The sequence below is a fragment of the Bombina bombina genome, unplaced genomic scaffold (assembly GCF_027579735.1).
Source record: "Bombina bombina isolate aBomBom1 unplaced genomic scaffold, aBomBom1.pri scaffold_2108, whole genome shotgun sequence".
In the NCBI taxonomy this organism is placed as follows: Eukaryota; Metazoa; Chordata; class Amphibia; order Anura; family Bombinatoridae; genus Bombina; species Bombina bombina.
Genome location: NW_026510856.1, coordinates 27994 through 39678, shown reverse-complemented (window position 1 = coordinate 39678; position 11685 = coordinate 27994). Strand labels below are relative to the sequence as shown.

The window sequence follows — 11685 nt, the reverse complement described above, 5'->3', positions numbered from 1 at the left end:
ATGTATGGTCTGATAGTGGAAAAGGATGCAAACCTGTGTGGTATACAGAGTGTGCGCTGGGAATCTGATAGGATAATGGGATTTCTATAAATGGGTACAGGAGTAATCTAATCAGGGCAGAGAGAGAATCTAACAGAGAGATGCTAAACCTGATGTTGTTGTTTAAACCAATTAGATACTGGGGACCAGCCAGTGTGACCTGGACATATAGAAGATACGGGGACCCTGCTAATGTGTCAGTGCAGTGATGAATTCTCATTCACAACAAGTGGTGCACACATCATCTCACCTGTACAGCTGTCGCTCCTGGAGCTGAAAATAAAATCACAGAAAGTGTGAAACAAAAAAAATAAAACATATGCAATAAAAATGTGCTTTACTTATGCACTGTCATCTAAACTTCAGTAACAATATTTAAAGGACAGTCAAGTCCAAAATAAACATTCATGATTCAAATAGGACATGTAATTTTAAACAACTTTCCAATTTACTTTTATCACAAATTTTGCTTTGTTCTCTTGGTATTCTTAGTTGAAAGCTAAACCTAAGTAGGCTCATATGCTAATTTCTTAGACCTTGAAGGCCGCCTCTAAGCTGAATGCATTGACAGTTTTTCACCACTAGTTCATGTGTGGCATATAGATAACATTGAGCTCATGCACGTGAAGTTACCTAGGAGTCAGCACTGATTGGCTAAAATGCAAGTCTGTTAAAAGAACTGAGATAAGGAGCAGTCTGCAAAGCCTTAGATACAGGGCAATCACAGAGGTAAAACTTGTATTATTATAACTGTGTTGGTTGTGTAAAACTGGGGAATGGGTAATAAAGGGATTATCTATATTTTTAAACAACAACATTTTTAGTGTTGACTGTCCCTTTAATGTGAACTTATTTTTTAACTTATAAAAAATTTTTTTTATTTTTTTTAGATTTCGTTTAATGTTTGCATTACTGAGCTTAGGTCCCCCGCAAGGGATTAAACACATAGGAAAAGTCCTGCATGTTATGTGCATCTGCTGCTTCTCATTGGCTGACCGGCTGTGTTCTGCTTGGGAGCTTCAGTGCTTGTGCTTCCTGAGTTTCACCTTTTTGCAGAGTTTAAAGGGACATACATTTGCAAAGAGAAAACTCTGCAATGTATTATAGCATAGAAACACATAGATAAAGTCAGCTCCACAGCATCACTGCACTCCTGGGAGCTAGCTGAACATATCTGGTGAGCCAATGACAAGACACATATAGATGTGCAGCCACCAATCCCTAGCTAACTCCTAGCAGAGTACTGCTGCTCCCGAGCCTACCTAAGTATGCTTTCAACAAAAGATGCCAAGGTAAAGTAAATTTGATAGAAGTATATTGAAAAGTTTACTAAAAACTGCTGTTCTCTCTGAACAATGACCTTTATACACATAGGTATCTGGGGTCAGTAATGTAACCATGGCAGGATCTGATTGCAGCACGTGTGTTGGAAAATCCCTTTAAATTAACTGCAAAACGATCTATCTATATGACAGAACATGAATACACTCGTATAGTGTGAGATAACATCTGATCACAGACTCCCTCTTGTAACAAGGGAGTGACAGAACTATGTCTGAATCAGGGAACCAAAGGAACGTTACTGGGACCGTCCTGTAAGCAGTTGGTGTCCCCAAGTCCCAAACGTTCCTTGGCCTCTGCTGGAAATGATCAAATGTTCAATATAGACGCAGAACGTGCCACTAATGCTATTGTAAAATAACACTATGAGATGATAAGAACAGGCAGCAGAGATCAGAGGAAACTGTAAACAAACAACAAATACACAAACACTCCGGCCCTTTGCATTTTATAGTAAAAATCTCTGGCACAAGTCAACCTGAAAGGTCTAACGTTTGTTTACAGTAAAGTATCTAATAAGAGACATTATCACACGGTGCGTTTGGTACAGCTTATTGTGTAGTGTTGTTGTCTTGGGCATCAGGTCACTGCGCATACATTACAAAGCTTTAGCACGGCTCACCTTCTGATGGATCTCAGTCAATCCAGATAACGTTCCTGTGGTCAGATAGTGAGTAACTGGTCTGTAATCAGTAACACAAAATAATCAGCCCTGTGTGCTTCATTACAACATCAGAATAAATAAAGCTGTGTAACTATCTGCAGATACTGGCAGCTACATGGCAAATCTTTCTAACAATAAGGTCTCTAAATATCAATTTAAATGGCTTAATAATGTTTATTACTTTATATTGTTTCACATAAGTTACATAGCTTCCTTGTAGCTTTCATTCAAACGAAGTTAAACTGTAAAGTTTAATTATTCATAGGAACATAAATTACTTTCATTATGTGTATACCTGAATTTTCCCTGATAATGATGTGTTTTTTACTGTCCCTAGAGGGGCTGGAGTGCATCCTGCATATTTTAGACCACTAACACTGCAACATGCTACACAGCGACTGTTTGATCACACAGGAGCTCATTTATATGTTTCACTCATTGGTTACAGCAGAGAAGATACAATAAATATACCCAAGAGGTTTATCGTGAGGTAACACAAAACTGCAAAGTAATGAACATTTTGCTAACTGTATTAAACTATTTTATAAATGATTTGTCTAAGTGGGTCGGTTGCAATACAGCACTTATTTGCTGATATAAAATGATTGTAATAAGTATTCAGATTGTTGATGTTTATTACAAACAAAGCATCATATGTGGCATGCATATGTGTCTGCGCATGTATGTGTGTCTGTGTGTGAGCATGTATGTATAGGTTTGTGTGTGTATGTATATGTACCAGTCTGTGCATATATGTTTGTGTACGTATGTATATGTCCCTGTATGTGTGTATGTCCCCTGTGTGTGTGTATGTGTGTGTGTGTGTGTGTGTACGTATGTATATGTCCCCTGTGTGTGTGTGTGTGTACGTATGTATATGTCCCCTGTGTGTGTGTGTGTGTGTACGTATGTATATGTCCCCTGTGTGTGTGTGTGTGTGTGTGTGTACGTATGTATATGTCCCCTGTGTGTGTGTGAATATGTCTGTGTGTGTGTGTGTGTATGTATGTGTATGTACGTATATATATATGTCCCGTGTGTGTATGTATGTATGTGCATGTCCCTGTGTGTGTATATGTTTGTCTGTGTTTATGCCCCAGTGTGTGCATATATGTTGGTGTGTGCATATATATGTTTAATTGTGTGTATGTGTGCCTATTCCCTGTGTGTGTATTTGTTTGAGTGTGTATGTCCCTGTGTGTGTATATGTTTGTGTGTGTATGTGTGTGTGTGTATATGTGTGTGTGTATATGTGTGTATATGTGTGTGTATATGTGTGTGTATATGTGTGTGTATATGTGTGTGTATATGTGTGTGTGTATATGTGTGTGTGTATATGTGTGTATATGTGTGTGTGTATATGTGTGTGTATATGTGTGTGTGTATATGTGTGTATATGTGTGTGTGTATATGTGTGTGTGTATATGTGTGTGTGTATATGTGTGTGTGTATATGTGTGTGTATATGCGTGTGTGTATATGCGTGTGCATATGTGTGTGTGTTTCCTGTGTGTGTGTGTCCCTGTGTGTGTATATCTGTGTGAATGCTTGTGAACAAACAATTTGATGTAACCACACAAAAGGAAGTATAACGTAAGACACAAATACAATAATAAAATGATTGTTACTTATCACTCTGGGCTGCCAGCTTGGACAAGGCGTGTGTGATCTCAGCACAGGCTAGAATGGCACCATGTCGAGTGTGCAAATCTGATCCAACAGCCAGAGGGAGCAGACGGGGAAGCACTGACAAATCAAGCAGGTTTATCATTAATATTATTAAGCAGACACTGATTCTATGACAATCTCATTAGAATGTAATGTATCATGACCTTACCCACACTGGTCATATACTCGGGCGCAGTAGGAGTAAGATTGTGCAGTGCTTTGGTAGACAGCTCCCGGACCACGCTGCAATAAAAAATGTCTTTCATTACAGGAATATTTGTATTTTCCTTATTGATCTAGGTTAGTGGTGGGCAAGGACCACATAAGACCCTTGCACACCCTTCCTGCAGCCTACATTATATGTCTTCATATATATTTTTCCATCTTAAGGGGAAGAGAGTCCACGGCTCCATTCATTACTTGTGGGAAATAAGAACCTGGCCACCAGGAGGAGGCAAAGACACCCCAGCCAAAGGCTTAAATACCTCACCCACTTCCCTCATCCCCCAGTCATTCTTTGCCTTTCGTCACAGGAGGTTGGCAGAGAAGTGTCGGAAGATTCGGAGTAGTCTCTTATGGTGGGTAGTACTCTTCGCAATGGGACTGGAGTTTTAAGTTGTCCTGTCAGACTCTCAGTGAGAGCTTGGGTGAAAGTTAGAGTCCGGAGATGCAGGGAGAGTCTTTCTGCGAAACCATCCCGACTCATATTAACAGCTCCATAAGCAATCAGCGTTGACGAGTTTCGCTGCCTGCTTCCTACACTCAAGTCCATGTCAGGAGCGATGATACTACACTGTCACACTTGAGAGGCCGTGTTCCACGGTGTAGATTCTGGTAAGATCGTTTCATTTTTACACACATAATGACAACGCAGAAGACAGGGTCACAGTGTGATGCCTTTTATTTTTATAGAATCAAGGGTTAACATCCCTAGTAAGGGGATTATTGAACAGAGGGGGTCTGTACATAATATTGTTTATTGTGTCATTGCTGCGATATGTGTGAGATGAGGCTCTGGAAATGGGTCAACTTTAGTTTTCTTTCGGGAGTATTTGCGCGACTGTTTTGGCACGTTTTCTCCCTAGTGCAGGGGCGGTCCTGCAAGGCATTCCTGCTGACCGGGTGTGGCCTAATCTACTTCGTACTGGGCTGACGGTGCAGGAGACGTAACGGTTTCTGTGGTCCGGGTCCTAGGAAGTAGTGTTTGCCCCAGCCATTGGAGATTATAAAGGTGCCTTTATTTATTTATATTTCTACTATTCTGTATCACAGCCGCAAGCTATGGAGGACTCTGACGCGTTAGAGGGTACTCCCTGTTTAACTAAGTCTAGTATCTGTGTTTATTGTGAGGAGGTTCCAGTAGATCCGCCTGCTCAACTATGTTCCCCTTGCCTAGATAAGGTCTCACCTTCTAGAAAGAAGAGAATGTCTAGTACTACTGAGCCGTCCACCTCTAAGGGCTCCCCGCCCCATCAGGTGCATACCCTACATTCATCTTTGAGTACACATGCAGCGCCCCAGAGCATGTCTATCTCTCCTTTGGGGGAAATGCATTAGCCGTCAGACTTTGCGGATAAAATGCAAACGGCGGTCTCGAAGGTGATCAGTGCCTTACCACGTTCTGCTAAGCGCAAGCGTAGGGTAAAATGTGGCAATCCGGCCCAGGAGTCATATACCCCTATGGATATCTCGGAAAGGTTATCCTCTGAAGAGGGCGACTCAGGCTCTTCAGAGGACATTTCTTCTGGGTCGAATCCATGTCATCTAAAGCTTTGTCTGCAGAGGAGCCCGAATTCAGGTTTAGGATTTAAAATTTGCGCTTTTTGCTGAAGCAAGTGCTTGCTACTCTCGAGGTTCCGGAACCGAAACTACTGGAGGAACCTTCGATTCCTAAGCTTGATAAAGTGTATGAGGACAGGGTGGTACCACAGACCTTCACGGTTCCTGTTAAGATGGCTAACATTATTAAGAATAAATGGGAGAGATTAGGTTCTCCTTTTTTCCCTTCTCCTTTAATAAACTGTTCCAAGTTCCGGACTCTCAGCTTGAGCTATGGGGGACTGTCCCTAAGGTGGATGGTGCCATCTCTACGCTCGCAAAGCGAACGACGAGGATAGTTCGTCGTTCAAGGAGCCCATGGATAAAAAGTTAGAAAACATGTTAAGGAAAATGTTTCAACACACGGGTTTTGTTTTTCAGCCGGCAGCGGCGGATGCCAGAGCTGCGACATATTGGTGCGTATCTCTGTCTGATATGGTCGAGAGGGAGACTACCCTCGACGAAATACAAGAGAGAATTAAGGCCTTGAGTGTAGCTAATTCTTTTATTTGTGATGCCAATTATTCGCCTGAATGCTAAGGTTTCAGGTGTTTCTGTACTAGCCCGCAGGGCTCTGTGGCTAAAGTCGTGGTCTGCAGACATGACCTCTAAGTCTAGACTGTTATCCCTTCCCTTTCAGGGCAAGATCCTGTTCGGTCCAGGTTTGGAATCATATCCACGGTGACAGGCGGCAAGGGTGCTTTCCTACCGCAGGATAAGAATGTTAAGCCTAAGGGATCTACTTTTCGTCTCTTTCGTGCGGACAAGCCTCAACGACAGCAGCCCGCCGCGAAAGCGGATCAGTCCAAGAGTGCTTGGAAGCAAGCTCAGTCTTGGAACAAGTCCAAGCAGAACAAGAAGGCCGCCAAAACAAAGTCAGCATGAAGGAGCGGCCCCCGACTGGTCCCCGGACCAAGTAGGGGGTAGATTATCTCTCTTCTCGGAGGCCTGGTTGCAGGATGTTCAGGAACCTTGGGTTCTGGAGGTTGTCGCCCAAGGATACAGGATAGGATTCAGATCTCATCCGCCCAAGGGCAGATTCCTCCTGTCACACCTGTCTTCCAGACCAGAGAAGAAAGACGCCTTTCTAGAATGTGTGAGGGATCTCTCTTCTCTCTGAGTTATTGTACCAGTACCCCCAGCAGAAAGGGGTCTAGGGTAATATTCAAATCTTTTCGTGGTCCCAAAGAAGACTGTTCCATCGTTCAAATGGAAACGATCATATCTATTCTGCCCTTAGTTCAAGAGGGTCAGTTCATGACGACAGACTTGAAGGATGCCAACCTTCATGTGCCAATCCACAGGGATCACTTCAGGTTCCTGAGATTTGGCTATCTGGACCAACATTACCAATTTGTGGCCCTTCCCTTTGGTCTGGTGACGGCCCTGAGAGTCTTCACGAAGGTTCTGGGGGCACAGCTTGCAGTAGCCAGGTCCAGAGGCATTGCTGTGGCGCCTTATCTGGACTATATCCTAGTCCAGGCGCCGATGTTCAGTCTCGCAGAGGACCACTCGAGGGCCCTTCTGCTTTTGCTCCAATCTCACGGTTGGAAGATAAACTCATGAAAGAGCTCTCTGATTCCCAGCAACAGGGTGGAGTTCCTGGGGACGATAATAGATTCTATAGCCATGAGAACATTTCTCACAGATCAGCGACGCAGGAAGATTGCGTCCGCCTGTCTTGCCCTTCAGTCCTACTCCAGTCCCTCTGTAGTTTAGAGTATGGAGGTGATTGGGCTCATGGTATCCAGCATCATTCCATTCGCCAGGTTCCATATCTGACCTCTCCAGTTGTGCATATGGAGACAGTGGAACGGCAATCATACAGATCTATCCAGATTTCTCTGGACGATCCGACGAGGGAATCCCTTTCTTGGTGGATCCGTCCGGCTCAACTGTCCCAAAGGACATCCTTCCTGAGACCATCCTGGGATATTGTGACCACGAACGCGAATCTGGCAGGATGGGGAGCTGTTTGGGGTGCCAGAATGGCACAGGGAAGATGGTCTCGAGAAGAGTCTCTCCTACCAATCAATATTCTGGAGCTTTGAGTGATATACAATGCTCTGAAGGCGTGGCATTTTCTGGGGTCGTTCAGCTTCATCAGATTCCAGAAAGACAACATTACCTTGTGGCTTACATCAACCATCAGGGGGGGGACGAGAAGCTCCCTAGTGATGAGGGAGGTGTCTCGGATATTGGAATGGGTAGAGTCCCACAGCTGCTTGCTCTCACCGATCCACATACCGGGTGTGGACAACTGGGAAGCGGATTTTCTCAGCAGGCAATCCTTTCATCCGGGAGAATGGTCTCTCCACCCCAAGGTGTTTTCGTAGATTTGTCACGAATGGGGGACTCAGGAGATAGATCTCAATGGGTCCAGACTCAATTGCAAGCTACCCAGATACGGGTCGCGGTACAGGGATCCCCAGGCAAAGCTGATAGATGCCTTGGCGGTACCTTAGGGGTTCAACCTAGTTTACATTTTTCCACCGTTGCCACTTCTACCTCGTGTAGTGGCCCACATCAAGCAGGAGCAAGCTTCGGTTATTCTGATTGCTCTGTCGTGGCCACGGAGGACGTTGTTTGCGGATCTGGTGGGGATGTCATCGTCTCCTCCATGGAGGTTACCCTGTTGCAGGTATCTGTTGGTACAGGGTCCTTTTCAACAACAAAATCTAGATTCTCTGAGGATGACTGCGTGGAGATTGAACGCTTAGTCTTGGCCAAGAGAGGGTTTTCTGAGAGAGTGATTGATACTCTCGCTCAGGCCAGGAAGCTGGTTACTCGTCGCATCTATCATAAGGAGTGGAGGACTTACTTGTCCTGGTGTGAGAAGCATGGATATCCTTGGCACAAGGTTAAGGTATCCAGGATTCTGTCCTTTCTCCAGGATAGACTGGAGAAGGGGCTTGCCGCCAGTTCCTTGAAGTGACAGATTTCGGCATTATCTGTTCTGTTACACAAGAGGCTCGCTGAGCTTCCTGATATTCAGTCTTTTTTCAGGCTTTGTCTAGAATCAGGCCTATTTTTAGACAGTCCGCTCCTCCATGGAGCTTGAACTTGGTTCTGAAGGTGTTGCAGAGGGTTCCGTTTGAACTTATGCACTCTGTTGACATTAAGATTCTTTCTTGGAAGGTTCTTTTTCTGTTGGCTATTGCATCGGCACGCAGAGTATCTGAGTTGGCGCCTTGTAATGTGAACCTCCTTATCTGGTTTTTCATGCTGACAAGGCTGTTCTTCGCACTGGTTTGGGATTTCTTCAAAAGGTTGTGTCTAACCGTATCATCAATCAGGAAATAGTTGTTCCTTCTTTGTGTCCTAACCCCTCTTCTCCTAAGGAGAGGTTACTTCATAATTTGGATGTGGTTCGAGCCTTGAAGTTCTATCTTCAGGCTACAAAGAATTTCAGACAGACTACATCTCTTTTTGTGGTGTATTCAGGGAAGCGCAAGGGGCAGAAACCCTCTGCAACTTCTTTGTCCTTTTGGTTGAGGAGCATGATTCGCTTGGCATATGAGACAGTGGGACATAAGCCTCCTCAGAGGATCAGGGCTCATTCAACTAGAGCTGTGGCAACTTCTTGGCCTTTAAGAATGAGGCCTCTATGGAGCAGATTTGAAAGGTGGCTACCTGGTCCTCTTTACATACCTTCACAAAATTTTACAAATTTGACGTTTTTGCTTCGGTGGAAGCAGTTTTTGGGAAAAAGGTTTTACAGGCTGTGGTGCCCTCCGATTAGGGTCTGCCTCTTGCCCTCCGATTTTCCTTCAGTGTCCTCTAGAGCTTGGGTATTTGTTCCCACAAGTAATGAATGAAGCTGTGGACTCTCCTCCCCTTTAGATGGAAAATATAAATTATGCTTACCTGATAATTTCATTTCCATCATGGGGAAGAGAGTCCACGGCTCCCGCCCGTTGCTCCGGTGTGCTGACCTAAATTTAATTTTGTTCTTTTGGCACCATTTATACCTTGATATTTCTTCTACTGTTCCTTGTTCCCTCGGCAGAATGACTGAGGGATGAGGGAAGTAGGGGAGGTATTTAAGCCTTTGGCTGGAGTGTCTTTGCCTCCTCCTGGTGGCCAGGTTCTTAATTCCTACAAGTAATGAATGAAGCTGTGGACTCTTCTCCCCCCGATGGAAATGAAATTATCAGGTAAGCATAATTTATATTATATATGTACATACATAATATATATAGAATATCTGACACCCAACAAAGCAATCCAATTGGTTTTAGCCCACAAAACATCCTATCACTTTCTCTAATTCAATCCGTCTCCCTCAAACCCTCTGGACATTAGCTCATGTGAGCCCTAAACAAGGATATATGTAGACAGCTGTCATTGAGTGAACCTGCTTGCCTCTCCCTGATCACACTAGAATACCCTGCCATTTGCTAAATATTTAACGCAGTGGCAGCAAATAACAAATTTTAATAGCAGAGTGATAGAACTACCCAACCGTTAGTCATTCCTCTGCCTTTACGAGTCTCATTTCCAAGCTTTACCTTTTGTGAGAAGCCTTCAGGTGGTCCTCCAAAAGCTATACAGCCAGGTGTGCCCAAAAGGTAGACTGAGATCTACCAGCAGATCTCTAAATACTGAGCAGTAGATCACACAAATGATTTCACATTTCCATCTCAGGCAATGTAATATGCACCACTACAGTGATATCATCATCCATGCTAAATTTATAAGCGGATGTTTTACTTGAGATTCCCTGAAGGTGTGAAAAATAAAAACAATGTCCTAATACCCCCAAGGCACATTAAACAAACCCACTTAGTTTTCCTTTTTTATTTAAGTTGATTAAATTATTACTAATTAGAGTGTTTTTACTAATTCACACCACCACTGATTTAACAGATGGAAGTAAAAAATCCACTGAGCTGCTGTACATTTTCCAAAGTGAAATCTGAAGAACTGCAATGGCCACTATTGTAAATTTATGCACGAAAGATCACCATGTTAGTGGGTATATAATCCTGTAGCTGGCAGAGAGGGATAACAGTACTAAAATTGGGATGGTCTTTTGCTCCTACTGCTAAAATAAATACAATTGAGACACACATACATGTAAATCAGTTTGTAAGAAAACTTACGTTGAAAAGGAATTTTATGAAGAATCCTTTAGATAGACCTATGGTTAACTCAGAGTCAAATCTAGCAAAGAATGAGGGGATTAAGTTTACGAATTTGAAACCTAAATCAAATTTTTATCGCACTTATGATAAAGGGAACAATTGAGATGTGTTTGAAGGTTGAGTTTTACAAAATTTATCCAAAATTGACACTAGTAGAAAAAAGTCATAACATCACAAAAAGAGAAATATCTTAACAATTTACAAAAGGAAATTGCAATTCCGATAGACGGCCTACAAATGTGGGGGTATAGTGATCATTGATACCAACTATTATATTAAAGAGGCTAATCGCCTGTTAGATGATTCAGAAACATATCAAAAGTTGAAACTGACTCCAATAAACAATATTCAAAATAAATGATATAAGACGTTGGAAGGTGCTAATAAATTAGGTTTGATAAGTAAAAAAATAATTCAATTACATATATCCAATGTTCCCTAAAATGGCAATATTTTACTTTTTACCCAAAATTCACAAGAATATTCAAAATCCCCCAGGAAGAGCCAATATTTCTGTTATTGAATTAGTTAGTTCCAACCTGTCTCAGTACATAGATTTGCAGTTACAAACATATGTACAAGGTTTACCTTCATATTTAAATATACCACATAGGTGATTAAAATATTAGAAGATATTCAATGGTGTGATAATTGTATTTTAGCTACATGCGATGTATGCTCACTGTATAAAAGTATAGCGCATGATAAAGGTATAGAAGCAATAATGGTTCTGATAATTCCATACAGCAACAACATCCTGATTTTATTTTATATAATAGTAATGTTTTCACATTTAATGGTACCCTGTATTTTCAAACCAAAGGGACAGCAATTGGTACAAGGTATGTACCGAGCTATGCAAATTTGTTTATGGGTAAGTGGGAATTAGAAGTTATCCAGAGACGTGGCTCGAGTGCCAACTCCGTACTATTCAAAAGATAAATTGATTATATTATCCGAATTTGGAAGAGAGGAGAAGAAGGTCTAATCCAATTTTTAAAAAATACAT

General features: G+C 42.4%; 1 protein-coding gene across 1 annotated transcript in view; it reads right to left on the bottom strand.

The window, feature by feature from the left end:
• Positions 1-289: 289 nt before the first annotated feature.
• LOC128643496 (tubulin-specific chaperone D-like) overlaps positions 290-11685 on the bottom strand; it is a gene marked incomplete at both ends in the record, with an annotated part of 32638 nt that continues 21242 nt past the window's right edge. The window contains 4 exons of the mRNA XM_053696342.1: positions 290-312; positions 2003-2063; positions 3672-3789; positions 3881-3954. Of these exons, the coding sequence (XP_053552317.1) occupies positions 290-312; positions 2003-2063; positions 3672-3789; positions 3881-3954 (276 nt within the window). The remainder of the gene's footprint in view (positions 313-2002; positions 2064-3671; positions 3790-3880; positions 3955-11685) is intronic.